The sequence below is a fragment of the Lutra lutra genome, chromosome 4, assembly GCF_902655055.1.
Source record: "Lutra lutra chromosome 4, mLutLut1.2, whole genome shotgun sequence".
NCBI classification, from domain to species: domain Eukaryota; kingdom Metazoa; phylum Chordata; class Mammalia; order Carnivora; family Mustelidae; genus Lutra; species Lutra lutra.
This window is the reverse complement of record NC_062281.1, coordinates 103,842,338-103,865,427: the sequence shown is the minus strand read 5'-3', so window position 1 is coordinate 103,865,427 and position 23,090 is coordinate 103,842,338. Positions and strand designations below refer to the sequence as shown.

Here is a 23,090-nt window from a genome sequence, read left to right as displayed (position 1 = left end):
GATAGACGGCACATACCTCAATATTATCAAAGCCATCTATGAAAAACCCACCGCAAATATCATTCTCAATGGAGAAAAACTGAAAGCTTTTCCGCTAAGGTCAGGAACACGGCAGGGATGTCCGTTATCACCACTGCTATTCAACATAGTACTAGAAGTCCTAGCCTCAGCAATCAGACAACAAAAGGAAATTAAAGGCATCCAAATCGGCAAAGAAGAAGTCAAACTATCACTCTTCGCAGATGATATGATACTCTATGTGGAAAACCCAAAAGACTCCACTCCAAAACTGCTAGAACTTGTACAGGAATTCAGTAAAGTGTCAGGATATAAAATCAATGCACAGAAATCAGTTGCATTTCTCTACACCAACAACAAGACAGAAGAAAGAGAAATTAAGGAGTCCATCCCATTTACAATTGCACCCAAAACTATAAGATACCTAGGAATAAACCTAACCAAAGAGACTAAGAATCTATACTCAGAAAACTATAAAGTACTCATGAAAGAAATTGAGGAAGACACAAAGAAATGGAAAAATGTTCCATGCTCCTGGATTGGAAGAATAAATATTGTGAAAATGTCTATGCTACCTAAAGCAATCTACACATTTAATGCAATTCCTATCAAAGTAACATCCATTTTTTTCAAAGAAATGGAACAAATAATCCTAAAATTTATATGGAACCAGAAAAGACCTCGAATAGCCAAAGGAATATTGAAAAAGAAAGCCAAAGTTGGTGGCATCACAATTCCGGACTTCAAGCTCTATTACAAAGCTGTCATCATCAAGACAGCATGGTACTGGCACAAAAACAGACACATAGATCAATGGAACAGAATAGAGAGCCCAGAAATGGACCCTCAACTCTATGGTCAACTCATCTTCGACAAAGCAGGAAAGAATGTCCAATGGAACAAAGACAGCCTCTTCAATAAATGGTGTTGGGAAAATTGGACAGCCACATGCAGAAAAATGAAATTGGATCATTTCCTTACACCACACACGAAAATAGACTCAAAATGGATGAAGGATCTCAATGTGAGAAAGGAATCCATCAAAATCCTCGAGGAGAACACAGGCAGCAACCTCTTCGACGTCAGCCGCAGCAACATCTTCCTAGGAACATCACCAAAGGCAAGGGAAGCAAGGGCAAAAATGAACTTTTGGGATTTTATCAAGATCAAAAGCTTTTGCACAGCAAAGGAAACAGTTAAAAAAACCAAAAGACAACTGACAGAATGGGAGAAGATATTTGCAAATGACATATCAGATAAAGGGCTAGTGTCCAAAATCTATAAAGAACTTAGCAAACTCAACACCCAAAGAACAAATAATCCAATCAAGAAATGGGCAGAGGACATGAACAGACATTTCTGCAAAGAAGACATCCAGATGGCCAACAGACACATGAAAAAGTGCTCCATATCACTCGGCATCAGGGAAATACAAATCAAAACCACCATGAGATATCACCTCACACCAGTCAGAATGGCTAAAATGAACAAGTCAGGAAATGACAGATGCTGGCGAGGATGCGGAGAAAGGGGAACCCTCCTACACTGTTGGTGGGAATGCAAGCTGGTGCAACCACTCTGGAAAACAGCATGGAGGTTCCTCAAAATGTTGAAAATAGAACTACCCTATGACCCAGCAATTGCACTGCTGGGTATTTACCCTAAGGATACAAACGTAGTGATCCAAAGAGGCACGTGCACCCGAATGTTTATAGCAGCAATGTCTACAATAGCCAAACTATGGAAAGAACCTAGATGTCCATCAACAGACGAATGGATAAAGAAGATGTGGTATATATACACAATGGAATACTATGCAGCCATCAAAAGAAATGAAATCTTGCCATTTGCGACGACATGGATGGAACTAGAGGGTATCATGCTTAGCGAAATAAGTCAACTGGAGAAAGACAACTATCATATGATCTCCCTGATATGAGGGATAGGAGATCCAACATGGGGGGTTAAGGGGGTAGGAGAAGAGTAAATGAAACAAGATGGAATTGGGAGGGAGACAAACCATAAGTGACTCTTAATCTCACAAAACAAACTGAGGGATGATGGGGGGAGGGGGGTTGGGAGGGGGGTGGGATTATGGACACTGGGGAGGGTATGTGCTACGGTGAGTGCTGTGAAGTGTGTAAACCTGGTGATTCACAGACCTGTACCCCTGGGGATAAAAATATATTATATGTTTATAAAAAATAAAATTAATAAAAAATTTTTTTAAAAAAAGCAAATATAAAATCAGGAAAAAAAGTGTCATGTAACAACACAAGTCACCACTAACATGAAAAAGCAGTCATCCATTACTATCTAAAAAACCTTGAACTAAAAAAAGCAAACAAAAAAACCTTGAGCTAAATGCCAATTACCTCCATCATAGGAATTTTTTGGCTCTATCTGTATCCTCATCCCACACACACTTATAAGACTTGACTAAAAGGATGCATGTATGAGAACATCTGCTTTTTCACTTCAAAAATAAGATGGTATTATTAAATATTTATCTAACATTCCTTCCCCTTAAGTTTTCTTAATGTTTTGAAACATCGGAGTGAAAACAAGAACTCTAAAAAAATGGAATCTTAACATTAATTATGGACAATATGCAATGATATGCAACTCTATAAAGGAGCCCTTGCCACAGTAAAAAGCTTCCAGGTGGGGGGAGGACCTACTTAAAACACACTGTTCTTTTTCTCAGCATAGAATGATCTTTTATCATATGAACAAGAAAGTGTGCAAGTGGTCAGCATAGAATTTCCTTGCCAACTCACAAAAGTATTAAATTTCCAACTGTTCAGTAAAACTCAAATAGCAAATTTAAGGTACCTCCCCACATCTGAAATTAATAATTAAAATATCTACCACAGTGATTAGTATCCCACCAACACTCACAAGTCCAAGCTTTCTGGCTTCGATCAAAATCTTATGTAAGTATCTCCTAAAAACAGGATTGCTTTGACTTTCATAGTCTTCCTTCTTCTTCTTCTCACACTCATCAATCTGTAATTACAGAATAAATTCAACATTAGACAGCATCCAAGTTTCACATAAGGGTCAAGTTTCTAGCCTAGCGGCCCCATCAACATCAAAATAAGGAGCTTACCGTTATCACTTATATGAAAATACAGAACTTCCTACCTTCTGTGGGTTCTCTTTGCAAAGGGCAAGTAGGTAACAAATGAGGAACACATGTCCAGGACTTAGCCCCAAATGGCAGTTTTTCTGATGACTTTCAGCAATTTTTTTTTTTTAAAGACTGATCTATTTGAGAGAGGGAGAGAGAGTGAGCACACGCACAAGCAGGAGGGGCAAAGGAGTGAGAGAGACCATCTCAAGCACACTCTGCCCTGAGAGCGGAGCCAGATGTGGGGTTGGATCTCCCAACTCTGAGATCGTGACCTGAAATGAAATGAAGAGTTGGAAGCTTAACCAACTGAGCCACCCAGGCGCCCCTCACTTTCAGCAATTTTAAAGCTGAAGATCATGAAGCAAGGGGCAGAGATGCAGATGAGAAGATCATCTGGGACAATCTGCCTCTTCCCAATCCCAAAGCAATGATTCAGTGAAAAAGGAATAAAAGGAAGAAGAAAGGGAAGGAAGAAAGAAAAAACAGAGATAGGGAAACGTAAAAGATGAAGCCAGAAGATGAAATGAAGGGCACATCAAGGAGTTTCTTGAACGTGTGTATTACTTTTGGTCTTTTACTAATTTTTCCTGTCAACGACTGAGCACGCCCAACTCTACAGGCCACACTTCAGGAGGGCAGAAACACGGCTTCTCCAGAGTGTCTGAGCATGGCAACCCTCCACACATAATTCATCCTTCAGATTTCCTCTGAACTGAGCTCTACAAACACCACAATGGTCAAGTCACTGAGTGAGGGCAGTTCATATCTTAGATATGAACTACCTTAGAACTGCCTTAGAACCTGTGATAACCAACTTTTATTTTCTGAGTGTGAACCACAAGCTGAGTTAGCATTTGAAATGGGCTTCAGATGATGAACATGACAACTGAATGTCACACACAGACTTAGGAGAGAAGGACCCTTGAAAAGTCACATGGCAGTTTCCTCCACATACAGGCAAGGTTTATAAATTTCTCTTTAAATTTCTTTTTAAATTTCTCTTTAAGAGAATTTCTGAGAGAGAGAGAGAGCAAGCAAGTACGAGCAGGAGGTGGTGGGAGGGCAAAAGGAGAGGTGAATCTTAAACAGGCTCCACACTCAGCATAGAGCCCCTCACGGGGCTCGATCTCACCACACTGAGATCATGACCTGAGCTGGAATCAAGAGTCAAATGTTTAACCGAGCCACCGAGGACCCCCTTTAAGAGAATGTTTTGTGCAGGGTTTCTTTCTTTTTTTTTTTTTTTTTTAGATTTTATTTATTTATTTGAGAGAGAGAGACAGTGAGAGAGAGCCAGCATGAGAGGGGAGAAGGTTAGAGGGAGAAGCAGACTCCCCATGGAGCTGGGAGCCCAATGCAGAACTTGATCCCAGGACCCCAGGATCATGACCTGAGCCAAAGGCAGTCGCCCAATCAACTGAGCCACCCAGGCACCCATTGTTTTTTTTTTTTTTTTAAGATTTATTTATTTTGTGGGTGGGCAGAGGGAGAGGGAGTCTCAAGCAGACTCCATATTGAGCATGGAGTCTGACACAGAGCTAGATCTCACGACCCTGAGATCACAACCTGAGTGGAAATCAATTAACTGCATCACCCAGGCGCTCTGAGAATGTTTTATAAAACAAGGACTCGAGACTCCATTTTATCAATCACATTTTTACAATGCTAAGCCCAAGATGCAAAGAATGGAGTGAAAAATTTCTGTATTACCTAGTGTGCAGCCAAACAAGCTGTCACGATACTACAAAACACAGTTAAACTGAGGCAAAATTTATCCAAGCATTTCTTTGCTAGCATTCAGATGAGACAGCATTCACACCCAATAAGAACCACAGCAGCACTGACAGATCTGGAATTGAGATTTCCGTATCTCTGCTCACAAGCTCTCCCAGTCTCTCAAGCTGGAAACCTCCCTCCTCCACTCTATCCCTCTTCCCTCCTCCCTCAGCTACCCAAATTTACCTATTCCACCTTGGAGAAATCCAACACTTTCTTCTTCAACACCTGTCACAGCCTCAGTTGGAGCATTGGGCATTGCTGGACCTCTGCTACCCTCTCCTTCAGCGACCCCCTTCCACTGAGCCACCAGCTGATGGCCTCCACAACCAAGAAGCCAGTTCCCACTCCACAGCATATATTCAAACCCCTTAACAATCTTGATTTATTTCCTTTCTCATAAACTCCATTTCAGCCACACAAATAAAAATATCGGATAAATGAAGGAATAGCTACCAGATTCTAAATTATAATAATCCCTTATATTTGCAAGAGTAATTCTTACATTTCATGGATTGCCTTTGTCATGAGTCTATTATGACCCAGCACTGTGAAAGGTGACAGAAAATCAAAAACAAATAGAATATACTCCTTGTCCCTGGGGCACCTGGCTGGCTCAGTCGGTTAAATGTCTGCCTTTGGCTCAGGTCATGATCCAGGGTCCTGGGATCGAGACCCGTCAAGGTCCCTGTTCAGTGGGAAGCCTGCTTCTCCCTCTCCTCCCTGCTCATGCTCTCTTCTCATTTCTATCTCTCTCTCTCAAATACATAAAATCTTTTAAAAATATATAAATATATTCCTTGTCCCAAGAAATGTTCAGTCCGGTAAAGAAATAATTATAACATGGTGAGATAAATGTTATTACAGGAAAATAAGAGTACTTAAAAACAAACAAACATGGGGCGCCTGGGTGGCTCAGTGGGTTAAGCCGCTGCCTTCGGCTCAGGTCATGATCTCAGGGTCCTGGGATCGAGTCCCGCATCGGGCTCTCTGCTCAGCAGGGAGCCTGCTTCCCTCTCTCTCTCTCTCTCTCTCTCTGCCTGCCTCTCTGTCTACTTGTGATCTCTCTCTGTCAAATAAATAAATAAAATCTTTAAAAAACAAACAAACAAACAAACAAAAAAAGGCAAGGCCAGAGTAATGAAAAAGAAGACAAGGCTAGAGTAACTAAAGAAAAAAATTATACATAAATTATGCAGTACATACATAGAAACACATACAATGTTAGGAAAGACGAAACAACGTACCGTAAGCATAAAATTCATGAATTTAAAAAGTTCATACCTTATGAGTTAAAGAATCAAGTTTGCTATAACATTCCAACAATTCATCAGCATGTGACAAGTCGGGGCTGACTTCTTTTTTCTCTGATACACCATATTTTACCTAAAGCAAAAGAGAAATTTTATTTCTTCATAATTCAGTTATGAAAATAACCTCAAGTTAATGAAAACTAAAATCTGACTTCATCATTTTATGACTCTGTCATATTCTTCATCTGTGTTGAACAACCAAAAAAGAGTCTCAAATTTACTAGCTAAGAACTAAAATCAAGTTAGCTGGCAGCTCGACAGGCTTTACATTCACATTCAACACAGAAATAAGCACGTGGGGCTGAAATCATCTTAGACTAAGACCCAGGGAGATAGTCTACATGGCTGCTAGTCATTGGTACATGACTCTTGACTCTGGAAGCTCTGTGAGTCACAGAAGTAGACTATTTCCATTACAGTACCAATAAGATCTTAGGCACATGCATTTTTTTTTTTTAAGATTTAATTTATTTATTTGACAGAGAGAGAGACCACAGTAGGCAGAGAGGCAGGCAGAGAGAGAGAGAGGAAGAAGCAGGCTCCCCCCTAAGCAGAGAGCCTGATGCGGGGCTCGATCCCAGGACCCTGGGATCATGACCTGAGCTGAAGGCAGAGGCTTTAACCCACTGAGCCACCCAGGCGCCCCGCATTTTTTTTTTTTTTTAATACCTGAGATTTTCTCATTGTTCCCGAAGCAGCATCATAGTTAAGCATGTCTGTGGGGTCAATCCAGTCATCATCATGAGCATAACCGGTTATTAGCCACAGACACTCACAAAGGAGCAGAGAATACAGCATCCTGCATGAAGGCTAAAAAAAATTTTAATAGACATAATGAAATATAATTATTTTTAGAAGAAATGGTTTTATAATAAAAAACTATCTACTTCCTTCTAGTACTAAGATAAAGTTTTCTTTCTGAATAATAACTGAAATAAAAATACTCAGTAAAATGGTATTCACATTTAAACACATACACACCTATCTGCGCTGAGACAAAAAGAAAATAGGAACTTTTCATATGATTCACAATTCCATTCCTTGGTTTATACCCAAGGAATGAAAACACATATCCACACAAAAACTTGTACGCTAATGTTTACAGCCAACATTATTCACAACAGCCAAAAAGCAGAAATGATTCAAATGTCTCTCAACGGACGGGTAACTAAACTATGGCATTTCGGCACAATGGGAGACTCCCAGGCATAAATAAGGATGAAGTACTGCTGCGGGCTACAACACGGACGAACCTCGAGAACACTGTGCTGTGAAAGACCACACAGTAGAGGGTCCCACCAATATGAAATGTCCAGAACAGGCAAATCTACATTGACGACGGTAGATTAGCAGGTGCTCAGTCCTGGGCTGGTAGTTAAATGGCACAGGATTTCTTTTTGAGGTGATGAACAATGATCTAAAATTGTGGTAATGTTTGCGTGTACCTGTGAATATACTAAAAACCACTGAACTGTGCTCTTTAAATGAGTAAATAGTATGTGAATCACTGCTCACTACAACTGCTTTTTTTTTTTTTTAAGATTTTATTTATTTATTTGACAGAGAGAAATCACAAGTAGGCAGAGAGGCAGGCAGAGAGAGAGGAGGAAGCAGGCTCCCTGCTGAGCAGAGAGCCCGATGCAGGGCTCAATCCCAGGACCCTGGGATCATGACCTGAGCCGAAGGCAGAAGCTTTAACCCACTGAGCCACCCAGGCTCCCCAGTACAACTGCTTTAAAAAAGAAGACATATTTAACCAAAACCTCTTCCCCCAAAATTCTTTTTTTTTTTTTTTTGTAACACATGGAAAATAAGAAAATAAGAAATGTATAAGATTAACATTCAAACTAGGAGACTGGCCTCTCTCCCTACTTGTGATCTCTGTCAAATGAATAAATAAAATCTTAAAAAAAAAAACTCTTCCAGCACAACTCACAATGAAATGAACCACGTACTGGTCAGTACTGGTCAAGCTCTTCACTGGCACAGTGGCTATCGCTCTTGGCTGAGCATTCGAAACACCTGGAGAGCTTCTAAAAATCTCAATCTTCCGGCCACGTTCCAGATCAATCGAAACAGAATCTCCAAGGCTGGGCCCCAGGTGCTGAGATTTTTAAAGCCCCTCAGGTGGCTCCAATACACAGCAAGGGTAAAAAACCACCGTGCTACAATGCGGACTTTTCCAGGGGGAAGTAACCTCTTATTCCCATCAGAATTCACCCCACTGAGAACTCTCCATTTTGCCTGCTCCACCTCTCCACGTCCAAGACCTAGCCCAGCGGTTGGTGCATGAGAGGCATTCAACAAATGTCTGTTAAGCAGCAAATGCAAATGGTCAAAGCCTCACAGGCAGTCACAGGGTTTTAGAGGTTCAAAGGGTAAAGCAAGCTCATCCGACTGGGGGAAACTGGCACCACTTCATGGAGGAACAGGGGTGGAGATAGAGAAGCGTGGGTAACATGCGAAGAGGGTGAGATGAGGGAGGCAGAGGAGCAAAGTGAACCCTCGAAAACGTAAACTTAAGGATGGACGTGCTGGGGCCGGGAGATGGTTGGATGACAAGGTAGGCTTGGGCGATAAGGCCCACAGCCAGCCTCATCTGCTACCAGTAGCTATGAACGCAGGGGAGCCACATCTGGGGAAGAGAAAAGCAGCAGTAAGTGTACAGAATGAGGGAAAAACTGGACTTAGTAGAGTCCTACAAGGAGGCTGAAGAGCGTTCTAAAGATTAGTTCTACAGTCCTCAACCACTGAGTGCCCGCAAGGCAACAACAAAAAGGTGTTATCACTAACTTCAAAGAAATTCAGAATGAGAACACGGTTTTGGGGAAAAGCTCAGCTTTCATTTGTTCAAAACTTATTAAACACCTACTGGATATTGGGCACTATCTTAGGTGACGGGGATACCAGGTTTTAAGAAGCTACATGGAGGGGAGGGGCACATGAGGCCTGGGAATGAGGTGGAATAATAAGTTGACAAAAAAATAAATATCATTTCAAATAGTGATACATCCTATGAAAAAAATAAAGCAGGATAGTGGCAGGATGGATTAGGCAATGTTGAGTATTTTAGGGAAGGCCTGAGATTAAAGATAGCCAAAATTCCATCAAGTCCCCATCAAGAGATGGGAGTTTATTTGCCCCCCTCCTGCATCTGGGCTGACCCTGTGAAATCACGGGTCATGAAAAGAGGAAAACCTGAAATAAAACAAAAACATTTCTCTGGGGTTTAGAATTATAATTTGGGAAGCAACCCAAATTGTGGCCCACTGCAGGGAGAAAGTTAGGGGTTTTTATAAGAAAAAGGAGGAAGGGGGTGGGGCGCCTGGGTGGCTCAGTGGGTTAAAGCCTCTACCTTCGGCTCCGGTCATCCCAGGGTCCTGGGATCGAGCCCCACATCGGGCTCTTCGCTTGGCAGGGAGCCTGCTTCCTCCTCTCTCTCTCTCTCTCTCTCTCTGCCTGCCTCTCTGCCTACTTGTGATCTCTCTCTGTCAAATAAATAAATAAAATCTCGGAAAAAAAAAAAGAAAGAAAGAAGAAGGAAGAAGTATAAGATACCTTACATCAGCTGTCTACCAAGAATTATAACTGGAAGATATTACAATTTATAATTCATTGTTTTCTAGGTATGTTAGTTGCTAGGGAAGTCCCTTTTTCAGAGTGTCCAATTTTTGTTAAAAAAATACAGACACATCATCAAGGTGTTCAGTCATATGCTCTTGCCCAGTTCAACAACGGAATGCAATTCCTGTTCCAAAAGCGTGATGAAGTTTCTGTCACAATCGTCTTACGAGTAAAGGTTTTACATAGGTTCACAATATTTAGCCTAAATATTGTGGTAGAAATGATGTTGTTTTGGTTCTAGGTGTGGCTTGGCCTATACGAGGTTTAGCTGCTTCTACATCACTTTCGAATGCCTGCTTTTTGATCTCTGCCGCCATGCCGTGAAAAGACCTGGCTACATGGAGAGGCCATGTGCAGAGGGCACACTTAGCTTCCAGCTGGCAGCCAACACCAACGGCCAGCCATGTGAATGAGCCATCATGGTGGTCCCAGTCCAATCCCATGGTTGGACAGACTTAGGACCCAGCCAATATGACGTGGAATAAAAGAACTATGCCGATGAGTCCAGTCAAGGCCCATAAGCCAATAGAATCATGAAAAATAATAAAATCATTGTTTAAAGCCTCTAAACTTTGAGGTGGTTTGTCACACAGCTGCAGATGACCACAACATTTAAGCAGACAAATAAGCAGCAGCTACCTTAGGAAGACTTGGCAAAAGAACATCCAGAGTGTAGATGCAGCAAGCATACAGATCAGAGCGGGAAGAAAATCTGAAGCATTCAAAGAACAGCAGGAAGGTCAAGATGACGTAGTAACTCCATGCTCAAAGCACTCCCAGGGCTCCTACACCGGGTCAAAATGAAGTAACAGGGGCCAGGTGTACCCTCCTGCCTGAACTACCAAAACCTCTGCACAAAGTCTATGAAATAAGTTTTCAAGACACAGGACACCAGGCAAACAAGCATAATGGTCTTTGAAAAATGGGAAACAAACACAGACAGCCTTTCCATTGCCCTAGTTTACTGCCTTAATAGTTTCCAGGCCACTGCACAGGAAGAGAGACCTCAGGCAGAGCCCAGAAAGCCACTGTGGAAACAGCTGAGTATCTGGGGGGACCGAGGCAAGAGAAAGGTGCCAAGAGAACTCCAGACAAATGAAGACATTTGACCCCAGTTCCTTCAAATACCCTAGGAATTTCCTGAGTGACAGCAGTGTCTCCTGCAATGAGGTGACACTGATGTGACTTTGCTGGACCCCAAGGAAGCTTCAGGTGGGGGATGGTCATCAGAAAGACCAGGCTCGCAATCAGAGTGCTGGAACTTTCTTGGAACTTTCAACTATCCAACCTCAGGGGAAGGAAGGAAAGTGGTCACTAAGTTCAATCACACAGCCAATGATTTAATCAGTCATGCCCACATACTGAAACCCCAATAAAAACTCTGGACACTGAGGCTCAGAGGAGCTGGCTGGTGACACACGGATGTGCCAGAAAAGTGACATGCCTGGATTCCATGAAGAGAAGACACAGAAACTCCACATCCTCCCCCACAGACTTTGTCCTGTGTATCTGTTCATTTGGTTGATCCCAAACTATATCCTTTCCAATAAAACCGTTCAGGGAGTTCTTCCAGTAAGTCATTCTAGTGAATTATCCAACCTGACAGGGTTGTGGGATCCCCCTAATCTATAGCAGTAGGTCACAAGTGCAGGTGGCCCCTAAGATGTGTGTCTGTCATGGAGGCAGTCTTGTATAGGACTGTGTCCTTAACTTGTGAGGGTCTGTACTACCTTGGGTACGCAGTGTCAGAACTGAACTGTAGGACACCCAGTCTGCATCAGAGAACTGGTCTGAGAACAGTGTGCCCCTCGAGCCTTTAGCAAGGCGCAGATCAGTGCACACACAGCAGGAAACTACCTCAGGCCTGAAAAAGAACCCCTTAAAGGATTCAATCAAAAATAAACAGGAGTAAAAAATAATAAATTAGGACACAAACTTGTAATAGAGAAGATAAAAACCAAAAGTTAATTCTTTGAAATGACTAAAAAAAAATTGATAAACACATAGTAAAATTAAGAAGAAAAAGAGAAGGCCCCCAAAATTAAGAGTGAAACAGGATAAATTATTCATGACTAAAACACTTAACAAACCGGGAATAAAGGAAAACTTTGCCAGATAAATACTACAGGCAAACACTATACCTGATGGTAAATAGTGAAATCTTTCCCTCTGAGAACAAGAATGAGGTGAGGGAAAAAGCTCTGGAAGGTTTCTGGGATACCCACACTGTTCTCTATTTCTTAATCTAGAAGGTAGACACAAAAATGTGTGCTTTTTAATAATTTGCTAAGATGAACATTTATATTTTATACACTTTCTGTATATATGTTATATTTCACATTTTACAAAAGGGTTTTTTTTTAAATGGGAAAGACTAATTGAGATATTGTTATGGTCTGAAGTGTATTCCTCCAGAATCCACATGTTGAAGTCCTAAACTCCAGTTCCCTAGCATATGATTGTACTTAGAGACAGTGTCTCTAAAGAGGTAATTAAGTTATAATGAGGTAATCAGCATGGGCCCTAATCCAATATGACTGCTGTCCTTATAGAAAGAAATTTGGACACAGGGCAGAGGAAAGATGATGTGAAGACAAAGGGAGAAGGCAGCCATCTACAAGCTGAGAGAGGCCTCAGAAGAAACCACCTCTGCTGACACTTTCATCTTGGATTTCCAGCCTCCAGAATCTTAAACAACAAAAATAAATTTCTGTTGTTTAAGACATCAGTCTATGGCATTTTGTTATGGCAGCCATAGCAAACTTACAGATTTCTTCAGACATAAAAAGACTAAGAAAGTCTCCATCCCATAGACTCTTCACATATTAAAGAAGTTTAAACTCAACAAGAAAAGGTGTGAATAAAAGATACAATGATGAGCAAAGGAACTGGTCAAGTATATTGACAAATGAAGTCAACTACTAACAGTAAAAAAAAAAACCCCAACCCCCAGAATCTTTACTGTTTAAAAATGTAAAACCAGATAAATAACCCAGAAAGCAACTGGAAAGCTGGCAGAACAGATTCTCCACAGCCTGACATAGGCAAGAGGCAACAGTGAAGCAGACCCACCCCCTCCCATTGCTCTTGGTAAGATGTGCAGTGCCACAAGGCTGAGAGTGTGCAAGCAGCGCAGATAAGGGCCAGCACCTCTCCAAAGTGAATCCTGCTCCAGGGAGGGGAAAATAACCACACACACCAGTCTGACTGCCACCCCAGCAGTTGGTCTGGGGGCAAGCAGCTGGTCTAACTGCAGGCCCCGCACACCAACAAAAGCTTCTCAGGGCACAATGCAGGGAAAGCACCCTGCAGTTTGGTGCTACTTTATCTCTGGCAAACACCTGGTCCTACTCAACTCAACTCCAAGGCAGCCCTGGACCAGCCCACTAACAACACAGGCACCAGACTCTACCCACAACAGGCAAAGAGCCATCACAGTCTGTACTGAAGGCAAACACAGCTCTGCCATGATGGCAGGACACCCCTGTAGCAACACACATAAGAGACACCCCTGAAGCACTATCTTCTGGTGAAAAGAAGACACTGCACTGCAGGACCTCTTCTTCATAAAGCCACTACTTCAAGTGCAGGAGACATAGCTAACTCTCCTAACACAAAGAAACAGACACAGTAATAGACAAAATGAAGAAACAGAGGAGTATGTCCCAAATGAAAGAGCAGAACAAAATCACACCAAAGGGTCTGTGTGAAGTACAGATAAGAAATACATCTGACAGAGAATTTAAAGTAATGCTCATAATGATACTCAATGAACTTGAGAAAAGAGTGCAGGCACTCCATGAGACCCTCCAACAAGAGACAGGGTATGTAAAAAAGAACCAATTAGAGCTACTGGACTCACTAAGTGGAAATAAAAGTAGACCACCTGGAATAAATACCAAACAAGAGGAAGTAGAAGAACAGACCAACAATCTGAAGGACACAGTAATAGGAAGTAATCAAGCTGAGCATATGAGAGGGGGAAAAAATACACAAAATGAGAACAGACCCAGGGAACTCAGCGACACTGTCAAGCATAACAGTCGCATGATAGGGATTCCAGAAGGTGAAGAGCAAGAAAAGAGGGCAGAAGATTTGTGTGAAGAAATAATAGCTAGAAACTTCCTGAATCTGGGGAAGGAAGGAGAAATCCAGACCCAGAAGAAACAGAGAGCCCACATAAAACCAACCTAAAGAGGTCTGCACCAAGACACAAAGTAAATAAGATGGCCAAAAGCAGTGATAGAGAGAGAATTTTAAAAAGCAGCAAGAGGGACGCCTGGGTGGCTCAGTTGGTTAAGCAGCTGCCTTCAGCTCAGGTCATGATCCCAGAGTCCTGGGATCGAGTCCTACATCGGGCTCCTTGCTCGGCAGGGAGCCTGCTTCTCCCTCTGCCTCTGCCTGCCACTCTGTATGCCTGTGCTCGCTCTCTCTTCCTCTCTCTCTCTGATAAATAAATAAAATCTTTTTAAAAATAAATAAATAAATAATTTTAAAAATTAAAGAATAAAAAGCAGCAAGAGAAAGGAAAGCAGTGACATACAAGGGAAACCCCAGATGGCTATCAGGGGTTTTTCACCAGAAACTCTGCACGCCAGAAGGGAGCAGCATGACAAATTCCAACTGCTAAAAGGAAAAAATCTACAGCTAAGAATATTCTATCTAGGGAGGCTTTCATTTAGAATAGAAGAGACAGAGTTTCCCAGAAAACAAAAGTTAAAAGCAGAAATTGCCATGTCCTTGTCAAATATGCCATCAGCCTGTGGGTCCCAAATTCAGTCCAACCGCCCTCCTGCCTGAGTCAGCATGCATAGCCTGCCACTTGCTCAAGGCCAAGTCAACATGCCTTCAACTCAGACTGCCAAGGGCTCAAACTGGCACTCTTCCCCTCAAATTCTAGACCCTGTGCTCAAGTTTGTGCACAAAAGTTGGCATAATTTTAACAGCAGAATGAAGCAACCCAAACAGTGATACTAATTCTGTGGAATATATAATGGGTAAAAGGAGCGTGCTAGGCTGAGAATATCTCCAACAAGCACATCAAAGAATAATACATATAGCATGATTCTGGTTACTAAAAGAAATAAACCCGGGAAAAATAAAACAAGGTGAAATCAGAGAGCGAGACAAACCATAAGAGACTCTTAAGCATAGGAAACAAACTGAGGGTTGCTGGAAGGGAGGAGGGTGTTCGGGGGTTGGGAGAGAGAATTGGATGATGGGGACATGGGAATGGGGTAACTGAGTGACAAGCATTAAGGGAGAAACTTGATGGAATGAGCTCAGGGTGTTCTATGCAGCTGATGAATCACTCAACTCTACCTCTGAAACTAGTAATACTCTACATGTTAATTAACTGAATGTAAGTTTAAAAAAAAAAAAAAGAACCCCCCCCCCCAAAAAAAGTAAAACCAAAATACTAAGCAATAATAACGGTGGAAAAAGTATCCTAGGATCCCTGTTGAGCTCTAGAGAGTGAAATACTGGGTGACCGAATATTGGGGAAGGGGGTGGAGTTCAACTAAGGAATAAAGCCTTGAGAAGACTGAAACCCAAGAGAAGGCAGTTAAGACTAATGAGAGCAGAACAAAAGGTAAAAAATGCAGTGTACAGAAACCAAGACCTGCTTCATTTGAAAGAGGCGTTAGTCAACAACAGTTTAGAGAAGCTGAAAAAAATTAAGTCTGGTGCGGGGGGGAAGCCATTGGATAGCTTAGTCCATTGACAGGGAGAAGCCTAATTTTAAGCAGTGAAGAACTAAGTTGGTAAAGGGAGCCTCTGAACTGAGCAGAAGCTCGGAGAAGATGGCAGCGTCTGAAATCAAGGCTACAGAAAAGGCTTTCCGGGGCAACAAGGTTTTACATTCCTTCAAAACAGAAATGAATAAGGAGGGTTGGAAAGAAAGGTTCTAAAGCAAAAAGAAGAGAAGCTGGGAGAGTTCACCTTACCACCCAGTATCAAGAAGACGGTGAAATGGTCCACTGGAAAGCCAGGAGTGTCACTGTGTGTCAGGAAGTTGCCACGTGGGAATGGAGATCTGGGAAAACAGCTTCCTAGGGAGCATTATACAAAGGGAGATGAATCAAAAACTTTTTAAGCAGCTGAGTTTTGACTAGAACTTTCACAGTCATGTTATTAGGCTCGCTACTTTCTCCAATAATGATCAGCAGAAGCAAAACTTATCCAGGACTAGAAGCTGAAGAAATGATGGAAGATCAGGAGGTGAGGCAGAAGTGGAACAGCTTCAAATTCAAGTCCTCCTGACAAAATCCCTTGGTCACTGATTAAAGGCTGGAACTCCTTGAGAATTCTTACAGCTGATCTCACACTTCCTCCAAATAAAACTGCATCTAAACCTGCCAGGGATCTTGTTAAAAAACAGCTTCTGATTAAGTATGACGTGGGCCTGAGAGTCTGCATTTCTAACAGCTCCTGGTGATGGCAGAGATGTTGGCCCACAGACCACATTCTAAAAGTGTTTAGGAAAAGTAACCATCCTGCATTGGTTAGGATAAGGAGGGCATCTGTGACTCTACTACTTGGCAGTTGGTAATAAGATCTCTCCTCTAGTTCTTACTTTTTAATCACCTTTCTAATCTGCTTCAGGCTTTGACACTAATATCAAAAATAGGGAGGTGGGAGGGATGGGGTGGCTCGGTGATGGACACTGGGGAGGGTATGTGCTATGGTGAGTGCTGTGAATTGTGTAAGACTGATAAATCACAGACCTGTACCCTTGAAACAAATAATACATTATATGTTAATTATATGTGTGTGTGTGTGTGTGTGTATACACACACATATATTAGTGTTTGATTACTATGTGCCAAACACTGTTACATACATTCATTCATTTAATTCTCCAAAAATTAGTACAGTAGTATTAGGCAGTAGTACAGTTATCTTCATTTTACAGATTAGGAAAACAAGTAAATTGAGTGGAGAGCTACCAAGAAAGATCTCCAAGCAAACTCTCAGCTGAGTGGAAACAGGCACAGAGAAATTATCTGATTTCGATGAATTACACGTGAATGAGAAAGACAAGACTAACGAGTCAAATTCTATATTAACTCAGAAGTTGCATGGCACAACAGCCAGGAGTTCCCAATTTAGTCCGTTTCCCTGTTGAGTAGTTTTCGGGAGCCGGAGCTCTGACCCTTGAGAATGGGCACCTCTAACAATTTCCCAGATGAGGACGATGACGCTACACTGGGGATCACACTTCCATGGGCACTGCCACGGAGAAAATACTTATTTTCACCACCCACCCATAAATCTGAATCTCTAACTTTTTACATTCATATCAGATTTGGAGTTTAAAAAAAAAATCACTCCAGCCAACCGAGCTATTCCGCTGACGCCGTTTGCTCAATTTCTGCGTAAAGTTTTCCGAGATAACCAAAGACCACACAATTCAGCGGTCGCTCGGGTCTGGCTTTGCACTTGCTTGTCCCTCTCCCCAGGCCGCTCTTTGAACCGTGTAACGCGACAGCAGCCCAGCTGCCCCCGAAGATAAGGCGGCCAGTCGCCCGCTCATCCTGGCACCCGCAGCGCCGCGAAGTCCCCCCGCAGCCCCCAGAGAGCGTGGCCCCCTCCCCGGGCAGGGCCCGCGGCCTCCCCGGCGCCCGCGCCGCCGTCCGCCCAACCCGCCGGGGCCGAACCCGCAACGCGCCCGCCACACAGACACCCAACCGCGCTGACTCACGGCTCGGTACTCCGCCTCCGTCTGGGAAAGACAGACACCTAACCCGCAGACTGGGAAAGATGGCGAGCGCCTCGCGCGTCCTCATCGACTCGCTCGGTGTGCAGCTGGGCGTCCTTCCCGGGCCCGCGACTGATTGGCCCGCCGAGGGGGCGGGGCCAGGCTTTGCGGTCTTGCTTTAGGCCAGGGCTGAAATCTTACAGGAAAGCAAAGTATGTACAGAGCATGTTTTCTAGTATTGATTTATTTTATAAGTCCGAATGTGTAACCTTTGCATCGGTTATTTAAAGTAGGGTATAATGAACAACAAAGTCGTATTTTGGAGAGGTGTGCATTGTACACAGGTGTGCATTATTACCGTTATTGACTCGACAGGCTGTTGAGGACAGGGAAGAGCAGCCCTCTGGTTTAGTTGGAAAATAATAAATTTCGTTTTGCTTTTGTCTTTAACTGCTGGCTTTGCAATTTCAGGACATTCTCCAGAGAGGAAATGACTTTTTCACACTAGAAGGAAATGAGAAGTGTACACAAGAGTTCTTGGCAACAAATTTAAAAGTGTTAAAATTCGGTGTATCGTGCAGTACACTTGTGTGTTGCTTAGTACTAATTTTTAAAATTAAAATATACCTGACATAAACGTCACGACCTTAATTAACCATTTTTAAGTCTACAGTTCAGGGTCATCACAGCGAACTGTGCAACCATCACCACCATCCATCTCCAGAACTCCTTCATCCTGCAAAACTGACACTCTACCCATGTAAACAACAACTCAACATTCCCGGCCCACCCCAGCCTTTTCCTGACCCCTGGCAACCACCACTCTATTTTGTATCTCTATTAATTTGACCTCACTAGATTCTTAAGTATTTGTCTTTTTGTGGCTGGCTCATTTCACTTAGCCTAATGTTCTCAAGGCTCATCCCTATTGTAACTTGTCAAAATTTCCTTCCTTTCTAAAGGCTGAATAATATTTCATTGTATTATGTACCACAGTTTGTTTATCCAGCGATCTGCTTACGGGCTTCTTGGTTGCTTGCACCTTTTGGCTATTGTGAGTAAAGTTGCTATGAACATGAATGTGCAAATACCTCTTCAAACCCTGATTTCAGTCTTGAGGGGTAAATGTCCAGAAGTGGGATTGCTCGGTCATATGGTAATTCTATTTTTTGAAAACCACCATACTGTTTTCTACAGTGGCTGAGCCATTTTTTAATATGATTAGCAACAGTTTAATGAAGCCATAGTACTTACAGGATTCTCAAATGAAAACAATATAAAACCTGTCATAAAAATTAGTAAAAGATGCAAGGTAGAACTCATTTTAATACTGGTACAATGGCAGGGGTGCCTGGGTGGCTCAGTGGGTTAAAGCCTCTGCCTTCATCTGGGGTCATGATCTTGGGGTCCTGGGATAGAGCCCCGCATCAGGATCTCTGCTCAGCGGGGAGCCTGCTTCCTCCTCTCTCTCTGCCTGCCTCTCTGCCTACTTGTGATCTCTGTCAAATAAATAAATCTTTAAAAAAAAATACTGGTACAATGACAATAGCAGCTTTACAAATATTTTAAGATTTCAATAGCATTTTTATGAACCATTATTCCACAAGAATGATCAAATCATCACATTGTTTAAATTAAACTGAGACAATACAAGGTGGTTTATTAATATTACAAACATTATAAGTGCCCCATAAAATACTGTTACAGATGCTCAAATGTCTTATTCTCAGTGACCATTCCCTTTATTCTCACATGCTATAGTTGTAGCTAGCGGGATAAAAAAATACTACAATCAGATATGTTTCTAAACTTCCTTATCTGTTTAATTCTCATTCATAAATAGGTTGTAAACATAAATATGGGTCTCATAAAGACAAAACATTGCCCCCAGGTCTGCTTTCCAGTCTAGTGACTTCCCACAACTCTCTATTTGGCATCTCAAAGCAATATCTGTAGAAAAATAGGTATTTCTGAGAAGTTACTAAAATATCTTTTTTAGCCTATGCTAACCAGGGTCCAAGGGTATCATCTATGTAGCTGCTTCCTGTCAGGCTAGAAAGTTCAGTGACGCTCAAAACCCCTTATTTCCTATCCGTGAGGTTCTGTCATCCTTCTTCTTGGAAATGCGGTAGATGTTATCATCTTCAAAGCTAATCCTGTGCCTTCAGTCCCATTCACCCTAATGACAGTTCCCTTTCCTCCGTGATATTTAACAGATCAGTGATGGTGATATTGGCTGAAGCTATAGTAGTGTCCACTGCTAAGTACTTAACATCTGACAAACTGGGGGCTCCCAGAAATACTTGGCAATTTTGTAGGACTTAGATAGGGTTGCCAAACAAAACACAGAATGCCCAGTTAAATTTGAATTTCAGATGAACACTGAATATTTTTTTTAGTATAACTATGTCCCATGCAATATTTGGGACATAATTATACTAAAAGAAACCATTCATTGATTAGTGGGACATATTTATACTCAAAAGTTATTTGTTGTTTGTCTGAAATACAAATTTGATTGCATGCCATGTGTTTATAATTGTTAAATCTGGCAACCCTGGACCAGCAGGGAAGAACCTGTGTTTCCGTATACAGGTGTGCATTATTACCGTTATTGACTCGACAGGCTGTTGAGGACAGGGAATTAGGTCTCAGGGTGAATCTGCTATGGACTTCAGAGATCCTTCAGGGCATTGTGGAAAATACAAAGGTCATGTTGAGGTCCTCGTGAAACTTATATTTAGCTGCATGAATGTGGACAGCAGGTATCAAAGTAAGGAACATCTCAGACTTCAGTGAATCAGATATAAGCAACTACATAAGATGCTAGAAACGATACATTCTAATTTTTAAGGTCACTTAAAATGGACATTTTGCTTCAAATCCTTTTGGAAAATGATTGGGTTTGAATGTGGTCTTATCTCTATTTATAGTTGAACAAAAATCAAATCTAGAGGGCCTTTTTTACTGATTAAGTTTGTAGCACTTAATGGATGCATTAGCCTTACAGGTTAAAATACTCTTTTTTAAAAGATTTTATTTATTTATTTGACAGAGAGTGAAAGTGAGGGAGGGCCCAAGCAGGGGGAGCGGCAGGCAGAGGGAGAGGAAGAAGCAGACTCCCCGCTGAGCAGGGAACCTGATACAAGGCTTGATCCCAAGACTCTGGGATCATGACCTGAGCTGAAAGCAGATGCTTAACCGACTGAGCCAACCAGGCGCCCTGAAATACTTTTCTTTTTTTTTTTTTTAAAGATTTATTTGACAGACAGAGATCACAAGTACGCAGAGAGACAGGCAGAGAGAGAGGAGGAAGCAGGCTCCCTGCTGAGCAGAGTCCAATGCGGGGGTTTGATCCCAGGACCCTGGAATCATGACCTGAGCTGAAGGTGGAGACTTTAACCCACTGAGCCACCCAGGCACCCCAATACTTTTCTTTTTAATTACCCAAGAATACTCAAGATGAATGGGTACTGGGTTCTGTCCTGTTCTTTTTTTTTTTTTTAAGATTTATTTATTTCTAGAGAGAGGAAGAGAGCATGGGGAGGAGCAAGGGAGAGAACTTTCAAGCAGACTCTCCCTGAGCAAGAAGCCAGAAGCAGTGCTCGATCCCACAACCCATGAGATCATGACCTGAACAGAAACCAAGAGTCTTAACCAACTGAGCCACCCAAGCACCCCAACCAGGTTAATTTTTTAAATTAATTTTTAATGTCATAACTGTACCTGTTGAGTAAAAATTAGCCATCTAGTTAAATCTGAACAACCTCTCCAACCTAAATAGAGTAATCCCAGGATAAACATCACTTCAGGGATTGCATTTTCTCATCTGTTCTCTTACCAACCATGTAAACTAAAAAATGTCCAAATACCACTTAATATCATAGTATGAATGGGCTCCAGACACACTTTAATACTTCCAATGGAATTATATATATATATATACAAACTCTACTACATTTAAAAAAAAGATTGGGGTGATTTTATCTGAGTATTTTGTGGACCATCACATGCAGTCAGGCAGGGCTGACATCGGTTTTGTTCAACAAAGCTGCTTGTAGAAAGTGGCAGGGTTTGAGTTGGACTTCCAGGCTGACCGTGCTGAAACTTTCTCCTCGAGGCCCAGGTCATCACTGGAGTCAGCCTAGTTCCTGTTTCCATATTTTCTTTATTGGTAAGTGGGACTCCCCCCTGCGATCCTCTCAACATTGACTTTTCTAAGTTTCCGCAGATCCATCTGGCTTTTAGGAGTAATTAAGACATGCAGAAGTCAAGTTGGTAACACTTTGGAGCTGGGTTTCAGGATAACACACCGCAGGTCAGAGACAGTAACTAGTGAATGCTGTGCCTCTGGTGATGATACAAATTTCTTCATCAAAACCGTGTGTTCTTTCATTTCAGTCAGTAGATTTTTAACTGTTATCTGCATGGGACCATCTTGTTTTTAATGGTCCAGTCTGATGTTCTTTAGTACAATCAGAATTTCTGAGCAGCCCAGGTGCCACAGGTGATGGAGTACAGGCAGAGAGGAGGCGGGGGGAGTGTAGGCAGAGATGGATGAGGAGGAAGGTGGGTGTGGCAATATGGAAGGAAGTGCAGCTGGGGATTCTCCAGGGATGGTTAGAACACAGGCAGGCACATTTGTAAATTTACCACTTGTGTGACCCATTTGACCACAACTTGGACAAGGACGAGTCCTCCAAGATGGTCTTCAGTGCCTCCCAGAGTCTGCAGAATTCACTTGCCAAAATGTGAAACTGTTGTTTTAGACTGTTAAGTTTTTGGTGGCAATAACAGGATGGAGAGATGATGTCTTTCAAGACTTCTAAATTCTGGGCCATACAGTTCTGGCACTGGTTGTATATAGACCATACTCTTTGTCCTAAGATTTACTGTATCTTTGATATAGGGAAATTTGAATTTTCAGTTTCATCTTAGCCAGCTTCTGCTAAGGGGTATTGTTATCTGTGGAAGGAATAACCACTCTTTCTGATGTCGGTGGCGGAGAGGGAGGTGTAATTAGCTTGAACTGAAGTGGGAGGATTCCCTTTTTTTGAATAATCTTTTCACTTTGGCCTTTAGGTTTTTTCCTTGTTGTTTGAACTTGGGCATTATTTAAGTCTAAGAGCCTGGGGATTATTAGATGGAGTTAGGGTAGTGGCTTCTCCCTTGCCATTGTAGCTACACCATTTTACATTGCCACCGATATTACACAAGAGTTTCAATTTCTCCACATCCTTGCCGCAACATACTATCTTGTGTTTTTGGTAACAGTCACCCTAATAGGTGTGTGGTGGTATCTCATTGTGGTTTTCATTTTCATTTCCCCAATGATGAGTAGTGTTAAGCATCTTTTCATGTGTTTATTGGTCATTTGTCTATTTTCTTTGGAAAAATGTCTATCCAAATACTTTGCTATTTTTTAATCTGCTTTTGGTTTTTTGGTTGTTTTTGTGCTGTAGTTCTTATATATTCTGGATATTAATCCCTTACCAGATACATGATTTGCAAATATTTTCTC

The 23,090-nt window shown here is 42.0% G+C and overlaps 1 protein-coding gene and 1 pseudogene across 10 annotated transcripts in view; both read right to left on the bottom strand.

Moving 5' to 3' along the window:
* CLCC1 (chloride channel CLIC like 1) overlaps positions 1-17,672 on the bottom strand; it is a 33,994-nt gene extending 16,322 nt beyond the window's left edge. For 2 of the 10 annotated variants that reach the window (XR_007127027.1, XM_047728464.1), the window contains exons 1-4: positions 15,811-15,920; positions 6,913-7,053; positions 6,215-6,316; positions 2,920-3,027 (exon numbers count right to left, since the gene is read on the bottom strand). Coding sequence is in view for 9 of the 10 variants with exons in the window: in XM_047728464.1 (XP_047584420.1) it covers positions 2,920-3,027; positions 6,215-6,316; positions 6,913-7,041 (339 nt within the window). In the remaining variant the exon portion in view is untranslated. Of the gene's footprint in view, positions 1-2,919; positions 3,028-6,214; positions 6,317-6,912; positions 7,054-12,008; positions 12,113-15,810; positions 15,921-17,539 lie in introns of those variants that run through there. The other 8 variants (XM_047728468.1, XM_047728470.1, XM_047728465.1 and 5 more) reach the window with 8 other exon arrangements.
* A 3,857-nt stretch (positions 17,673-21,529) lies between these two features.
* Positions 21,530-22,713, bottom strand: LOC125097346 (proline-rich protein 11-like; annotated as a pseudogene).
* Positions 22,714-23,090: the final 377 nt, after the last annotated feature.